This window comes from Larimichthys crocea, chromosome VII (genome assembly GCF_000972845.2).
Source record: "Larimichthys crocea isolate SSNF chromosome VII, L_crocea_2.0, whole genome shotgun sequence".
NCBI classification, from domain to species: domain Eukaryota; kingdom Metazoa; phylum Chordata; class Actinopteri; family Sciaenidae; genus Larimichthys; species Larimichthys crocea.
The window spans coordinates 26,750,854-26,768,753 of NC_040017.1; the positions used below are offsets into that span (position 1 = coordinate 26,750,854).

General features: G+C 44.5%; 2 protein-coding genes across 5 annotated transcripts in view; both read left to right on the top strand.

The window, feature by feature from the left end:
- Positions 1 to 7,413, top strand: part of sptbn4b (spectrin, beta, non-erythrocytic 4b) — a 61,997-nt gene extending 54,584 nt beyond the window's left edge. For 2 of the 4 annotated variants that reach the window (XM_027280754.1, XM_027280757.1), the window contains 4 exons: positions 745 to 777; positions 2,856 to 3,026; positions 3,116 to 3,158; positions 3,273 to 7,413. In XM_027280754.1, the coding sequence (XP_027136555.1) occupies positions 745 to 777; positions 2,856 to 3,026; positions 3,116 to 3,158; positions 3,273 to 3,596 (571 nt within the window). In that variant the 3' untranslated portion in view covers positions 3,597 to 7,413. The remainder of the gene's footprint in view (positions 1 to 744; positions 778 to 2,855; positions 3,027 to 3,115; positions 3,159 to 3,272) is intronic. The other 2 variants (XM_027280755.1, XM_027280756.1) reach the window with 2 other exon arrangements.
- Positions 7,414 to 9,904: 2,491 nt separating this feature from the next.
- On the top strand, positions 9,905 to 17,552 carry LOC109140023 (zinc finger protein 721-like). Its single transcript, XM_027280389.1, has 9 exons — positions 9,905 to 10,470; positions 10,549 to 10,877; positions 11,068 to 11,137; positions 11,242 to 12,834; positions 12,939 to 12,942; positions 13,664 to 13,874; positions 14,932 to 15,271; positions 15,523 to 15,603; positions 15,705 to 17,552. Exons 1-9 carry the CDS (start codon positions 10,062 to 10,064, stop codon positions 17,165 to 17,167), a joined length of 4,500 nt encoding a protein of 1,499 aa, XP_027136190.1. The 5' UTR covers positions 9,905 to 10,061; the 3' UTR covers positions 17,168 to 17,552.
- The last annotated feature ends 348 nt before the right edge of the window (positions 17,553 to 17,900 follow it).

Genomic DNA, 17,900 nt, shown 5'->3' on the forward strand with positions numbered 1-17,900 from the left:
ACAAACAGTCAGTCAGCTAAACAATCAGCCTATCATATCCCCGGACGTCACCAGTAACAGGCAAACAGCCAATCATTCAACAGCTGTGTCGTTCGGTTGCAGTAGTTGCCATGTTGGTTTGTTTACAAGGGAGTAGCAAGCAGTGAGAAGCTGAGAGGAGAATAGAGGCAACCGCAGTAGTATAGTAATCCACAGTAGTACCGTTGTGTAGAATTTCTAGTATAGTAGGAACCGTTTTGGCACCATGGGGTACCGTGGGTATCGTGGGTATCGTGGGTACCGTGGGTACTGTGGGTATCGTGAGTACCATGGGTATCGTGGGTATCGTGGGTACCGTGGGTACTGTGGGTATCGTGGGTACCGTGGGTATCGTGGGTATCGTGGGTATCGTGGGTACTGTGAGTATCGTGGGTACCTTGGGTATCGTGCAACTCTAGTCACCGGTAAAAACGGCACATAATGCCTCCTTTGGGTCAACAAGATAGAAGCAATACTAAGTGAAGCTTTGGATTTCTTTTACTCGATGTGTTCAGATGCATGCTTACATTAAGATTTACATGTTTAGATGGAATGCAATGACATTTTTTTTTTACCTATTTTGTTTACAAGATTTTAATGTTGTGCCAAAACATTATTATTTTTAAGGTGTACAGTGGGAAGGTTTGGCAGTGATATATTTGTCGTGTTGCTTGTTGCTCGTTCTTCGGTCTCTAACATAAAGTGTTGTTTGCTTCCAAAACATAGTCAGAACACAGAAATCACAGAGCCCAACAATCGGTAATTATTACTGAACAATAATCCTGTTAATCCATTTTGATTTTTTAAAAAGTGTTGCTGTTGTTATTAAGAGATACTACTGGTTTGTAAGCTTGTAGTTTTGTAAAGTACAGAGTAAAACAGGAGACACATTATTGTCACATCAGACATTTGATGTATGTCATCTCTGGTCATCAGTATCAGATTGTAAAGACAGTTAACATGACAACAGCAACCCGCAGAAACCTTACAGCATGTGGAAACATCATGCATGACGCTTACGACGCCTCCTGATCCGACACGAGCCCGCAGAACAAAGCACAGCACAAATGGTTGGCTGGCTAGCAACCGGATTGGCTGGCTGGCTGATGAATGCCTTGGTAGTGGAGGCTGATGGAGCTGTTGATGACGTACTCTGCCTTGTGTCCAGTTGCTTAGCCTAAACACACACACACACACACACACACACACACACACACACACACTACCTGACCTCCACCGATGACTGCCCTGCTTCCTCCAGAGAGATGCCAATGGCAAAGTCTCTCTCTGCACTGCCCTCTAAGCTAAAAGCTCATCCCCCTCCAGCTGTGGATGAGTCCCACTCACGTGCCCGCTCAAGGCAATGGATGAATGTCTCGTATGTACATGCCCTGTTATGTACATGGCAAGGTAAAGCATAATCCTGAATGGCTTAAATCTGGACAAGTGTGAATCCCCAAACAGCTCCCTGTTTGGCTCATTGTATGCTCACTTTTTGGTTTATACTCACCTTTGATTGGAGGAGGAGATCTGCGGGGCGCGCCCTCTGACCTTTTCCTCCAGTCGACACTGAGAAAGAGAGGATACAGTTAGTCTGTTAGGAAGGATTGAGATTCAACCTGTCTCTGTTACATAGCTACATGACGAGGCACTGACTATGTTTATGTGCACATTAATATTCTGGTATTATTCAGCATAACCAAGTGTTCTTTACGACAGGATACGGTGCATGTGGATGGTGTGTGTACTCTTTATATCGACAGAAAAATGTCAACTTACTACCTTTTTTTCAGAGCATTCCAGGTGAGGCTGAAGGTGCAAGAAAACATTTACATATTTTATGTTTATATGTTATATGTTTTTGTGTTTAAGTGACTGAAGGAGTTAAAAATCAGACATGGTTGGTCTTTAAAATCAGATACCATTTTAAGATACCATGTTGTTATACGCTGCACCTTCTGAACAAATATTACTGGGACCACTGCATAAAATTACAGATGGACACAAAACTAGACATTTGTGCTGTGGCATCATTAGATCATTATTTCAATATGTTTTGTGAACAAGTGATGCATGGGGCATCAGCGGCCGCATTATTTAGTATCTAGTATCTTGTTATTATTGTTTTAAATCATATTTTTTACCCTTTAAGGTATTTAAACTCTAACCACAATAGATTGTAGCACTAATATTCTGAATATAGACACGTCATCACATGCACCGTTTGTTTCTCCAGTCTGAGTTTCGTTGTTAGCTCAGAGGTTTTTAATATCTGGACATTAACAGCTTGCTCTGAATAATACCTTTACTGGGTGTAAGCTTAATTTGAATGCTGTGTGCATGTAAACACGCTCACAGAGGGGGAAGCAGCATGACGAAGACTTTGAGTTTGGTCGTTGCCATAATGCCATTTAACCAGACTCTCCCTCTTTTCTCTCCTCCTCCTCGATGCTTCTGGCTGCTCCTCTCGTCTTCTCCAAGGTAAGTCATGTATACGCCTCACACACCGAGACACCAAAACTGTACGTAGCCTTCCTCCCCATCCCTCCATCCCCCACCTCCTCCGTCCGTCCGTCTGTCTGTCCGTCTGTGAGTCTGTGTTTGTTCAGCAGTGTGTTTCCTCCTCCCTTCTTGGCGTCGGTCCATCCCGCCTACCTACCTGTCTGCTCTGGTCAGGTGAGTGAGGTGTTAGCTTAGAGAGAGCGACTTTGCAGCTCTTCCTGACTCCTCCCATCTCCCCCTCCCCCAACCACCGCCTTCCCCGTACTCCTCCCCTCCACCTTCCCCTCCTCCTACACTCTCCCTCCCCTCACACCTCCCGCCTTCCCACACCACAGCAGGTCATGGGTCAACCTGTACTGCGTGCTGAACAAAGGGGAGATGGGTTTCTACAAGGACGCCAAGAACACCACCACGCCCTACAACAATGAGCCTCTGCTCAACCTGTCCCACTGCCACTGCGACGTCACCAACGGCTACAAGAAGAAGAAGAACGTCTTCACGCTCAAGTAAAAATCTGCTTTTGTACTTTTCAGGCACATTTGTGATTTTTAAGATCGAGCAGTTTGTAAGTTTACTTCCTCTCCTCTTATTGCAGAACGAAGGACGGCAGCGAGTTTTTGTTTCATGCAAAAGATGAGGTGAGACATTCCTGTTTCTGTGACTTTATTCATCAGTCACATATCTGTGACATACAGAAACATAACCAGTAAACAACCAATCAGCTGACATCTGTGATCCCTCTCCCCTCGCAGGATGACCTCAAAGCGTGGGTGACCAACATCACCGCCAGTATTTCGGAGCACGAGGAGATTGCCAAATGGGGTCAGCCCCAACCAACTACCTCATCCACCGACGAGGGCACACGCCGCGACGGCAGCAAGGGGGACAACAGGTCAGATCGAGGTGGCGAGCGCTCGGACCGGGCCGAGCGGATCGAAAGGGCGGATAAAGAGAAGGAGAAGGAGAGGGAGAGAGAGAAGGAGAAGGAGAGGGAGAGAGGAGAACGGTCGGAGAGGTCAGATCGAGGTGGGAAGTCGGATGCAAAGCGCTCTGAAAAGTCTGGTAAGAAAAAGTGACCGGGGTGACGGATTGGTCGCATTGAAGCATATGAACTCCGGGTAGGAGGCGGGGCCATAGACTGGTAGTGAACGCCCCCCTCCTTCTCTCCGCCTCCAACACTGTCAACAAAGCGGTTGTGTTTGGATGGAAAGTGACACACAGGACAGAAGGATTGACCCAGGCTCACTCATAGGACGGACAGGACGGATTTGGAGCAGGAGACATCTTTCTCTTTCTCTCTCTCTCTTCTTCTGTGTCTCTGCGAGAAGACACAGCGTCCAGCCCCTGGTGGCTGTTTCAGAGAACTGCAGAGAGAGAGTTTCGTGCTGCTGAACCCCGGGCAGCGTTAACGCAAGAGAGAGACGGGACACGCTGCTGACATGCTGGTAGTGCGATAAAACGTAGCTCATTCTGTTCCATGTTTGTTTTTTCTATGAGATGAGCTGTATCTGTACGTATTTCTCGTCTGTCTGTCCTATCTACTGTATCTATCTGTCTGTCTGTAAGTCCAAGACATCCTACGCTATGTCTTATTACTCCTCGGAAAAATGGAAAGAGAATGAAATTATGCCAAAATGTTTTACAGACATACAAACTTAGAGAAACTTTCTTTTTGTTAACTGTTTTCTCCACTTTGTCCGATCTATCTCGAGGTCTGGCCTTGAAAAAAATGTGGATTTGAAACTGGTTTTACTTTGATACAGCGCTGAAACCACATTCATCCACACTCACCATGGATGAACCAACACTGACAAACACCTACAGTAGTGTGCTGATTGTAGGAACACGATGATTTAAGACAAGAGAAGAGTAGATGGCCGACCAGGGTGATGCACCTCAAATCATTGGTCAGAAATTAATAGAAACACATCCACAGACTTCAAATCTTAAGAGAGGCCTCGACCCTGAAATCTGCCCTCAAAGAACAAACGGAGCAGCTTCGCTTTGTTTATATGAGATTTATTTACAAGATGTAGCATAAAGACTACAGGACGGCGTGGTCGCTGCAGCCACTTGGGCTCCCAAATTTAATGTATAGAAATAAATGTACAGTTTTTTGGATTAGTGATCAGAAAGATGAAAACATTTCACTTGATCTGATGGTTTACTCTGGTTCCCAGGGGCCTCATTCGTTAAAATGTTGTTTAATTTAAAACAGATAAAACAGCAAAAAAATGTATTTACGTTTTGATATCTCAAAGTAAATATATGAAATGAGATTTTAGCGTTAGTTTTACATAAATTTCATGTTTGGCTTTGGTCATAAGCACAAAATCTGCGCCTCCATGTTTCTAATGTTTTTAACGAATGAGGCCCTCATCTACTCTTTTATTCTCTTACATCAAACTACTCGCTGGATTTTCTCACATCTGTTTCTTTTATACAAAATTCAAAATATCTTGTGTGTATGTGTGTGTGTGTGTGCGTGTGTGTGTGTGTATGGTTGTGTGTGTGCTGCTACTCTCCGCTCCCAGGGTCTCCATAGCTCTCAGGTTATTTATGTTAGTGTGTGCTTAACATGTGCTTCACGTGCTTCACGTGTTAATATGTTTGTCCCCTCAGACGCCACCTCAGTCTTCCAGACATGTCCGATCCACGATACAGACCTACACACACACACACTCACACACACAGAAGAATACAAGTCAGCAGGTTTCAAATGTTCCAGAGTATAAACGGTCATCGAACTGTCCAGGTCATCAGTGTAGAATGAAGACACGTATGAATGACTGGCACGCTGTGAAGAGGCAGGATATCAGACTGACCAAATATTTAGAAAACGAGGGGTTAAACTGTCTGTAAGTTGTGAGATTGCATGTTTTGCTTGGAGAGAAATCACTCGTCACAAGAAGCTCGTCTTTGCAGCCCCCTGACTCGGCATCAACACATCAGTTTATGTTACATTTCCTGTAAACTCACCACGAAGCCATAAACGACAGGGAAACAAGGACAACAAAGAAGGAAGGAAGGAAGGAGGGAAGGAGGGAAGGAAGGGGAGAAACGTCTAATAAAAATGCAGCGGAGGGATTTTGAGAAGCGCCCACTGCAGAGGCACAGAGTAAAGTTACTTTCCTGCCCTGGTCGGAGCATCCTGGTCAGGTTTGGTTCAGAGAGCATTTAAAATCCTTTCAAAGAGAAACGCTGTCTTGATATCACTGCTACTGTATGAAAACCTTTGATCATTTCAGTTCTGGTGTTTTGGATCCTTTCAGTTAAAGTCCAGCTGAAATTGCTGCTACACTTTGCATGTCCGCTCTTTCATCAATGAAATCGCTTCAACCACGTCACTGTTCCATAAAGGTGGACAGCCTCCACTGACTAACAGCAACACAACACAAACTGAACTACAACCCAGAACCCTGCAGTGCTGTCTCATCCACTGTGTGCTGATCTTTAACAGAGGTCATGACATTTGCAAAACCAACCAGTTATTCTTCATCCAAAAATCACGTCTTTGTGTCACTTTTCCAATGAGGTTTTTCTAGTTGCTCATTACTGCCCCCTGAGACCAGAGGGATGTTTTCCCCAAAAGACACAAGGGGCAACAATAAGCTACAAAAACAAACTTCGACAAGAGACACAAAGGTGAGATTTATATTATATCAGAAGTGTTTTCAAACTGTGTTTTTCAGTTGGTTGATGATCATCATTAGTTGGTTTGGTTAACCTCCTCACCTCCGCTGAAGAGCATCGCTCAGCCTCTTCTTTGAGCTTCTCTATGAGGTCTTCTGGGACTCTCATGTAGTGGATGAGACGGTCCCGGTGGGGCTGTTGTGGTCCTTACTCTTCAATAACACTGCTAACAAAACACAGTCTGCCCACGACTCATAGGCGACAGGATACGTTTGTTTATGTCGTCTCTCGTTCTCCTGCTGCCCTTACCGGAGCTAAACCTGCCAGCTACTGTCAATCAAACACAGACACAACGGTCCAGGAGCAACTTTGTTCTTTCTTTTAATAAAGGAACAAAACTACGAACAATAAATCATAAAACTACAAGAAGGGGTGACTAAATGTGATTTCAGTTGGACTTTAAACATTAAAGTCTTCCTCTCTGAGCAGGCAGTTTCCATGGCTGTAGGTCCCAACACTCCCATTCAGAGTTTGTTTTATATTTCAGACGTTTATATTTGCCAGGTTCATCATTTTCTCTGTTTCTTAAAGGTGTAATATTGAAGTTATGACAGTATTATTATATCTGGCTGTTTTTGTTTTTTATTCACTTTAGGATTTTAAATTCTGTCCCGACCCGTCCGGTCTGGTTTGTGTTGATCATAAAACACGTCTTGAGAACTGTAACTTTCTTTAATCTTGTTTTTATTTCAACACACTTATGCATCTAAATTAGGTGTGAATGCCAGATCAATGCAATCATTTACATGCATGTTGGACACAACAAACAAAGTCAGAGTTAAAGAGGTGAATTTTGAATGAGCAAATCTTCCACGTGTAAAGTGACACAGTACAGTTGTCTGCTGTCGGATTATGACTCTAAAATCATAATAAACTGACACACTTTGTTACTGTAGATACACACAGGACAGAGCATGCAGGGTACAGCTGACTCCCCACAGATAACATACAAAAAATATGTTATTTGAACCAATTTACACTGTTGACTGCAGAAACATCATGTGTGAAAGTCAGCACGGTTAACATCGGAGTCTGAAACAAATGTTCAGATTTGATTGAACAGTCTGAACATTGCTGGTTTGGATGAGCTCGTAGGTACCCTGCCTGTCTGTGTGTGTCTGTGCTGTTCTGTTCACATCCACCTCAGCCTGTCGGGCCGAGATGAAATGACAAATAAAATACCTTTTGGTTTATCATTAACTCATCGATAGTCTGTGTTTTATTTTCTCAGTGGAAAGTGTGGATGTTGATCATAAGAGAATAGAAATCTACATTAGAGCAGAAACAAGAAAACTCAGTCAACCATTAGGTGAAAGTTGTTTATGTTTAGTTTACCATTCAGTCTTTGACACGTTGCATCTTGTACACCAAAACCACACAGTAGTATGCATCAATATTTCTAATCTAATTAGATTAGATTAGGAAAAATAGGAAAAAACGAGAAACATGTGACAACCCAAGGCAGTATGACTAAAGGGCAGAGTGATTACAATACATGGAGTCAGCCTTGCCAAATTGATATGATGTTCTTTTGTTCATGATGAGATGTTGTTTACACAGCAGTGTGTCCTTGGAGTGTTCAGTAGAGCATAGATAAAACAAAGTAAACTGCAATGAAAGACCTCTGGGAGAAGAGAACAGCCAGGGACAAGTAAATGCAAGAAATCATTCCATTTTAAGGATTCAGGAAATCAGACATTTTAATCTAAAACCTAATCCTGCATGCCCCCCAACTTGAAATCCCATTGCAGAGCCAAGAGACCCCTAGTCACCTCCTCCAGACGCGTAACAGTGCTTGCGGCCTGGGTGGAGGTGGTTCTACCCAGTTCCGAAAGCATGTTCACGATGGTATCCAAGCGTTGGGGGATGTCCACAAATTGATCACAGATCTGGTCGAGCCTCTTCCCGAGCCTCCCCAGATCGGACTGCGGTGTCAAGTAACATTTCCTCAATCTGTGTCACCTTCTGATGTAGCCCTTACACCTGGTCAGCAACGGCTCAACAATGGTGTGTGATGACAGCCAACAGCTTGGGGGATTCTTTATTAGCTGCCAGCTTCCCAATTTTCCAATAGATCAGGGCCATCCCCATGCCAATCATTAGGACACCTGCTATCAAAGATCCAAATCTGTAGACATCCACGATGTCTTCTAGGGACAGAGCGTACCCAGCAGCAAAAGTCCCGCCAGGACACGTCGGTTCTCCCAGACCAGCAATCCTTTGTGAAAAAATAGTATCAGTAGTTGAGGGACCAGCTGATCAATTCCATAATTTAGGATATGAGAGACTTCACCACAGAAAGAGAGAAGTAGACACGAGACGAGAGGCACAGTGAGGCACAATCAGCAAGATAAGGGAGAGAGAAGAAAATGTGACTGCCTCTGGTGAAGAAACAATGGTAGCGATGAACTGAGACTTTATGCAACTTTTTCTTTGCACTAAGGACGGTGGCAGAGCTGAGGCCTGATGGTCAGTGGTGATGGGATCCAGCAGAGGGACGACAGATCCAGAAAGTTATCACGTTATCAATAACATTGAATTCAAGCCTGTTTCAGGATCAGATGTTTGTGACTTGATTTTAACTTTTGTTTTTCCTCTCATGCTCTTCACATTTAGTACAAAGGCTGCAAGACAGCAACTCTAAGTTAGAACTGAAAGAGTAGTAAGTCATTTAATCAACTTGTAGATCAACAGAAAATTCTGTTTTAATGATTGATGAATGAGTTGTTTTACATTATAAAGTGCACATCTTCTATTCAGTTGAACAAAACATGACAAAAGACACTTTGAGCTCCATTAAATTGTGATGGAGGGTTTCATTGTGTTCTAGTTTTTTATACGCCACATGATTATATCAGTCAAAGCAATTGATAACTGCTAGTTGGAGCCCTGATTCGTGCATCATATCAAACTTTTTTACTATTGTAAAGAATAGCTGTATCTCTGTTTACATGTTACCAGCAGGTGAAACCAGCTAATCCAGCATTTATTTAGACCTTAATAAGGTCTCGTGCAGGTCAGGCAGATTTACTGAAGATGAATGATCTCAAACTTTGTAAAAAAAATAAGTTTTTTGACTGCAATGAAAAAGAGGCTGAATATGGATCTATAAAGGAAAGTATGAGAATAAAAAACGTTTGGAAGCAGGTCTGGAGGGAATCTTCAACGAATGTACATCATGACATAATAATAATAAAGAATAGATTAGATCAGTGGTCCTTAACCTGGGTTCGATCGAACCCTAGGGGTTGGGTGAGTCGGTCTCAGGGGTTCGGTGGAGCCTCCGCCCTGGAATTTTTTATACCATTTGTTACAACATATCTTTGTAAGCAATCGTTTTTTGAGGATGCTGGACAAAAGGAACAGACTTTGCTGTGAAAATGACATGAGACTGGCACTTGCCAAGGTGAAGCCACGCATATCTGAACTGGTCTCTCAAAGGCAACAGCAGAAGTCACACTGAGGTAAGTTGTTGTGAGTTCATGCACTGTGTTGGTTTTGTTATTTGAACAAGGTGATGTTAATGCACGGTTCATTTTGTGCACCAGTAAAAAAATCATATTTTATTTTTTACTAAAGAAGGGTTCGGTGAATGAGCATATGAAACTGGTGGGGTTCGGTACCTCCAACAAGGTTAAGAACCACTGGATTAGATAGTTTCTGCGGCTTTTATTTTGAAATGTAGACGTACACCGGAAGCGGATGAGAAACACGGACTCTTTAGAGGGGCGCACAGGCCGCCATGTAGTGCGCGTTGGTTGCGGAAGAGGCTGCGGTTGTTGTTGTTGTTGAGTCCGGGTCTGGTTCTGGTTCCGACAGCGGGCTGAGAGTTTAACCACAGCGGGAATATGGAGGCGAAGTTCGGCAGCGAAGTGGTGTCGATCGTGGAAGTCGCCATCCGGGCGACCGTGTCTGTTTTCAGGGACGTCTGGGCGAAAGAGGCGCCAAACTCGGAGTGGGACGAGGCGAAGCTCGGGGAGGTCCGGCAGATCGAGAAGTGTCTGGTGCTGCAGATCCACAAAGTGTTCACCGAGCTCTCCTCCGAGCTGCTGGAGGAGAACGAGGCTCTGCGGGCCAAGGTGGAGCAGCTGGAGGACGTGCTGCAGAGGAAAGCCGGGCAGCTGGAGCAGGAGCTGGAGGCCAGGGTGGGTCAGCTGGGCAGAGAGATGGAGCAGCTGGAGAAGGAGCTGAAGAGCATCAGTGACGGCAGCAGCAGCACACAGACCCCGGTCCTGCTGCAGGACGACCCGCTGACAGGTGAGAGGCAGTCCTGATGACCTCATCAACCACTGATGATGGGGAATGTTATTTAATGATGTGTCTGTATCAACACAGGAGCACCTCCACCTCCACCTGTCTCCACCTGTCCTGCTGCTGAGGAGGACTCCACCTCCATCCCTCCCCCGGGCAGCACAGACACCGCTCCCAGCTCCACAGACGTGTCCGTGGCTGCACCTGAACCTGAATCAGCCTCGACGGTTTTCGTCGGCACAGTCGACAGTCAAGCCGTCAGTCAGCCGCTCGCATCATCGACAGGTGTCTCTGAAACGACGGGAACAACACAGCTCATCCTCAAACTAGCAGCATCGCCCGGGTCTACACCTCAGAACGCCCCGAGTCCAGACTCCAGCCCCGTCAGTGGTGCTGACGTGGCACAGGAAAAGGTCGGGCGGTTTGCCGATGTCTCACACATTGTAAACCTGTGCTGTTTTTGTGTCTGTACACAGATCCAGCAGCATCTCACCCTGGTGGAGATGTAGTGTGTACTTTAAAGGCTGAAATCAGAGTCAAATCTTTCTTTGCAAACAAGTTGTTTGATACTTGAAATTTAAATGATTTTCTTTTGCATCGCAGGCGTCTGTGGAAGAGGCTCCTTCAAGGAGAACGAGGGGCACCAGAAGAGCGACTTTTAAAAGTGAAGAAGGTGTGATCAGATTTTAAACCTGCAGGATGTGACCGTGACATCAAAGTCTGAGACTTGAACAGATCTTTTAACTCATTTTGTACACTTCTTCTCTCCATTTACAGTTTCCACTGACAACAGTGCTGAAGAGAAAAACGTCAGCTCAGGTGGAGTTCAGCGAAGAAGGCTTAAAAAGACGGAGTCACAAACAGTGAAGCAGTTCTCCTGCGAGCAGTGTGACGCCAGTTTTCATCGGAAAGCTGAACTGAAGAAACACATGAAGGTCCACAAGGAGCCGTTTCCGTGTGAGCAGTGTGGCAAAAGTTTCCTCGAAAAGAAGTCTCTGGAAAATCATCTTTCACGCCACGAGGCGAGTAAAGCCCCGCTGCCCTTCCCCTGTCCTCACTGTAAGAGATCGTACAGGAAAGAGCAGTCGCTTCAGAATCACCTGAAGCATCATCAGCGGTCCAAACCGCCGAAGCCGTTCGCCTGCGATCAGTGTGGGAAAACATTCAGGATTCAGCAGTCTCTGGAAAACCACCTGCGTCGCCACGAGAAGTGGAAGCAGATGTTGAAGTGCCAGCATTGTGACAAGACTTTCAAGACGTCGGTCTATCTGAAATGTCACATGGCCGTGCACTCGGAAGAAAGGCCGTTCAGCTGTGCTACGTGTGGGAAGGAGTTCAAGAGTAAAGACACGCTGCGCTTCCATCAGATGGTTCACACAGAGGCCAAAAAATACAAGTGCACCATGTGCGACGAGACCTTCAAATACGCTCACTCCCTGACCGTGCACAAGAGGAAACACACTGGCATCACGCCGTTTGTTTGCACCGTGTGCAACGGGTCGTACCGGACCGGCACTGCTCTGAAGAGACACAGTGTCGTCCACACTGGAGAGAAACCGTTCACCTGTCACATTTGTGGAGCGAGGTTCAGCCTGAACAACAACCTCAAGAGGCACCTTCGCATCCACACAGGAGAGAAACCGTTCACCTGCCAGGAGTGTGGCAAGAGCTTCTCTGACAACATCAAGCTGAAGTCCCACATGCTCATCCACGGCGCCAGGAAACCTTTCATGTGCGATCTGTGCGGGAAGACCTTCCTCTTCAACTGCAGGCTGCTGATACATCAGAGGTATGTGCACGCCGACAGGAATGAGGAAACAGACGGCACGCAAAGATTTTCACAGGCGAGAAGGCGGAACAAGTCATCGGTTAAACCGTTCAGCTGTAAAATCTGTCTGAAAGGTTTCAGCGCCGCATGTTCTCTCAAGCTCCATGAAAAAGGCCACAGTGAGCACAAAGAGTTCAACTGCAGCATCTGTGGGAAGTCTTTCCACAACAAATACTCTTTCAGCTATCATCAGAGGAGCCACACGGGGGAGAAGCCTTTTGTTTGTGACGTGTGCGGCAAGAGATTCTTCCACGCCGGCAGTCTGAAGCAGCACGAGCGGATTCACACCGGCGAAAAACCGTACAAGTGCGACCAGTGCGGCAAGGCCTTCAGAACAGACGGAAACTTCTACAGACACTTACGTATCCACACGGGGGAGAAGCCGTTTGAATGTTTGTACTGTCACAGGAAGTTCCACCAGTCCAATCAGCTCAAGTCTCACCTGCAGGTCCACACCGGGCAGAAGCTCTACTCGTGCCAGCAGTGTGGCCGAGGCTTCTCCGACTCGAGGCAGCTCAAGAAGCACAGCTGTGACGGCTCATAGGTGACGAACACACATATCAACACACAGAGCGTCATTTCATCTAATGAAGTCATGACAGTGACATGTTGTACTAAGGGAAACAAATTTCTTGTGTATGGTCAGTTGAGTAAAAATAAAAGCATTTGCTTGTGACGGCTTCGCGGCAGCAAAGGGACGTTTGTTTGTCTTCATGTTGTAAACTTCAAACTTCTTAGACAGCTAAAAGAAAAGCTCAACCACCTTGATGCTCCGTTAACTCTCACCTGGCATTACTCCTGATATGAATAAGGAGAGTAATCAAAGTAATTTATAGAGTAATTGATAGAAAAAGTATTCACAGTCGAGGTTCGCAGCATCTTTAGAGGCATTTATAGTTTGTTTTTCTTCTATAACCTCAGCTATTAAAACACAGGCATTGTTAACCTTTATAAAATACTGAGGCCATTTAAAAATAACAAAGTTACAGATTGTGACACTGAGTGTAAGATACATCTGTCAATGTTTTGAAGATGATGCCAGCTTCATGTTCTGAAGATGTTTTAGGTTTCAGGTGCTGAAGATAATTCACCTGTTGAGTTTAGATTAAGGTAATTTTATTTTATTACTAGCTTTTCTTTGATTATTTTGAAAGATTTCTATTATGTATTAATTTATGTTTTTTTGTGAATTCACAACAATCCGACAGAATGCCATTAAGATGTAATTATTTTCAAAGTAAAGACTGAAATTGACTTTCTAATGTACAGCTCTGTGTAATATGGCACCACACACACTATATATATTCCGTTTGTTGTTGCAATAAAATAAGATTTGCAATCAGAGCCAACTTTAAGAGTTTTATTTTGAAGGATTTCACCGTTGTCCACTTCCGGAATCAATGGCGGTAACTCCTGCCCGCTGTGCTCGCTGTGCTCGCTGCTAGCTGACGCTAAAATGTCAGAAAACTTTGTGTTTTACTCACAGACTAAGTCTATCGTGGAGACTGCCGTTAGGACAGCGGCTCACATCGTCAATTCAAAAGCAGAAAATAACTCGGAGGAGTCAGATGAGAGACGTACGGTGAGTCAACGGTTTATTTTGATGTACGTTAACGTTTAAACGTCGACGATCAGAGCCTGTGATTGGCTGATCAGAGACCGATAGGCTGGTCGGAGGCTGCGATTGGCTGATCAGAGGCTGTGATAGGCTGGTCGGAGGCTGTGATTGGCTGCTCAGAGACGCTGTGTGGAGGAGATGGTGTCAAAAGAGTAACAAAGATGGCGGACTGTCGTCACACAGTAACGTTAGCTGAAACTGTCCAGATAAAAAGTTCTGCAGGGGAAATAAAGTTCAGTTTCTACATTAATCTGGACTTTAGCATACAAATATTGACGCTGGCTCTTATTTCAGTGTTTTAAAGTACGGTATTTGTTGTGTATTAATGGCGTCTGGTAAATAACAGAGAGCGTAGCCGCCATCCGGTGATGGAGGCTGGACTGACGGAAGAAGATGAACCGACTACTGTCATTAAAAATTATATTATTATCACTTTATTTATTAACATCCGGCCAACAACACATCTGTCAAAGAGTAATTCATTATATTATATAATATAACAAGTAATTAATCATTAAAGAACAATATGTCACATACAGATACAGACATAAACACAGTTTAAAAACAAAACAATGAACTTTACAGGTGATCACAAGCAACAATAAGACCTGGTCATGGTGCAGAGTGCTGAAATAAATCTGCTCTGTGCAGCAGGTTGTGTTACGAACATGAGATATTAGAGTATATACAGCATGAACAGACTGTGTAATGATATTTACATGTTAAAAAACTAAATGTAAACAGTGAGAATAAATAAGTGTGTAATACACACACTAATAAGACACATATCCAACCACTGCATTTGTAATTTTAACATAAATCTATTCATAATGTAATATATATAAATAATTATGTTAGACTTATTCTGTTAGGTATCATTCTGAATTATTGTGGATCATCATTGATTGTACTATGTTCAGTAGTCAGATACTTGTGTCCATCATAAAAGCATCTAACACCAGATACTTTAATTCAAATGTTAAATGACTTAGTGCTGACTGCTTTGTTTTGATCTTCACAGCCAGATTTTGACAACGTTGTGGAAATGTTGTCACGGGAGGCGACGAGAAAGATCGACGCCGTTTTCTCCCAGCTGTCCTCAGTGCTGCACAACGAGAACAAAACCCTGAAGAGTGACGTGGGAGAGCTGCAGAGCAAACTGAAGGCTGTGACCGTAAACTTTGAAAACGCCAGAAAATGGAGAGAAAACGTCCTGAGCGGATGCCCCGTCCTGTTCGAGCAGAGCGGGCTGCTCTTCAGCCTGAAGCCGTTTGGAAAGTTAGAAGTGAATAAGAGTCATTTAACGGAGAGAGTGACGGGACCAGCGCCTGTGGCTGAGACACAGACCGGACAAGTAGCTGGTGAGTACATATACTCTATTTAACATATTTACATATACATATTATAGCTTATTGCAAGTCCTTCTGGGAGAGGCAGACAAATGGGTTCCTTAAAATCTTACATTTCAACACTACATCACAAAAAGACTCCTGGGACGCCACAATAACAGAAATCCATGCTGAAGCTGATAACAGTGGAGGGAATCTTCAGATTTTTTTTATTGTGAGTGAAATATTTTCAGTGGACTAATGTGTCTGTTTGTCTCTTGTAGCTTTAATGTCTTGTCCAGCTGGTGGACAGGCAACGAAGGAGGTGAACTCTGAAGCTCAGGCTGCAGCAGCTGGTAGACCAGGTGAGATTTTAAATAATAAATGTGAAATAAATCTGACAGGAAAAGTAGATTTAATAATTTGACTCTCGACATGTGGTAACTTTTGTGTTTTCCTTTTCCAGACCTCGCTCAGGATTCTACCGCCACAGACACGACACCGTCCACAAACACTACCAGCCAAAACACACAGGATGCAGTGATCAGGGAGAAAGATGTTCTTGTGTGTAACGTCTGTAACAAAAGCTTCGACCGGCAGTTTCATCTGCTGAAGCACATGAACACTCACAAAGAACAGACGGCGCTCGCTTGCAACCAGTGCCCGAGAAGATTCAGGAACACAGCGGCGTTCGAGTATCACCTGCTGCGGCACGAGGAGAAGAAATACGCTTCCTTCAAGTGTCAGCTCTGTGACAAGACGTTCAAAACAAAAATGCATCTGAAGACTCATCAGATCGTGCACACGGACACAAGGCCGTTCATCTGCTCCACCTGTGATAAAAGCTTCAAAACTAAACGCAGCCTGCGAGCTCATCAGGTCGTGCACACTGTCGAAAAGCCACACAAGTGCTCCGAGTGCGGGGAGAGTTTCAGGTATGCGTTCACGCTGCACTGCCACAGAAGTGTTCATACTGGTGAGAACCCGTACAAATGCACGGTGTGCGGCAAAGCCTTTGTAAAGAGGGACTCGCTCAGGACGCACCAGTCTGTCCACAGAGGGAAAGTGTTCACATGTGAGACGTGCGGAGCGGGCTTCACCCTCCAACACAACCTGAAGAGACACATTCGTATCCACACAGGTGAGAAGCCGTTCAAATGTAAAGTCTGCGGGAAGAGTTTCATCCAGGACAACAAGCTGAAAGCTCACATGCTCCTTCACGGAGCCTCAAAGTCATTCATGTGTGACCTGTGTGGAAAGACTTTCCTTTACAACTGTCAGCTGCAGAAACACCAGAAAGTAAGTCACGAAGAGAAACACGGACCGGTCATCAGAGGACGAGCTCGAGAGAGAGGAAACCGCAGAGTTATCTACCGACGGGACCGGACCACGGTGGATCTGACGCCGTTCAGCTGTAAGACCTGCCATAAGGGCTTTGACACCACAAGTTCACTGAAGAGACACGAGCTCATTCACACAGGTGAGATGCAGTACAGCTGTGAAACGTGTGGGAAGTCTTTCTTCTACAAAGCTACGTACGACTACCATCAGCGGACTCACTCAGGTGAGCGGCCGTTCCCTTGTGAACTGTGTGGGAAGAGGTTCATCATCCGTCAGGCTCTCAAAGCTCACAAGCTGCAGCACTCTGGAGAGAAACCACATAAATGCGAGCAGTGCGGCAAAGACTTCAGGATCTACACCAACTACCTCAGACACTTACGGATCCACACGGGGGAGAAGCCCTACGAGTGTGAAGTGTGTGGAGTGAAATTCAGGCAGCTCGGACACGTAAAGTTTCACATGCAGGTCCACACAGGAGAGAGGCCGTACTCCTGCAGCTGCTGTGGACTCGGATTTTCAGACTCAAGGCTGCTAAAGAAACATAACTGCACTGGGAGGAACCAGAAAAGGTCACTCACTTCATCCTGAAGCTGAACACCTGGAGATAATAATGACGATGCAGCAGTCATCTCTTTGTTTTCTCGCCTGCTGATCTTGGTCCTGAAATCTATTTACAAACCTGCATTGTCGGCTGATTTATACGTCTGTCCCGTGGTATTTTCTGATAAATTGCGCCTGAAGAAAATGCTGGCTTTGGAAGTATCTGTGAGAGAGCATGAGAGCTAAAGAACGAAACGCTGGCCACAAGTTTAAACTAAAGGATGACTTACTTACAACAAAAGTGGCCCAACATTAAACGTGTCATTTAAGTGCCAACATAAACCTCTGTGTTTAATAAAGGTTGTTTAAAATGACAAATGTCTTCAGTCTTTTTTCAGTTTTATACCTCAACTGAAAAATTTAGGATTATAGTTTGTACACATGATAAATATATGATTAATAAATAAAAATGAATGTGATCGTTCATTTCTGCCATTTCATTTCTAATCTCTTTTCTCTCATTTCTTTCGCTTTTATTTTTTATTTTTATTTATTACCGGAGGTTTTGATGTTATGTTGTCAGACTTGACCTGTCGCCGTGGTGTAGTTCTTCAATATGACCACTGGGGGCAGCAAATATTCACATTCTAGATCATTAACAGCTGACATGAAACTAATATTAAAAACAGCTGGTGTCGATGTTATTTAATAATCTAATAAACATAATATTAATAGTCGAAACATGCTGATTGTGCGCACAGTATACAAAACACGGTGTTAG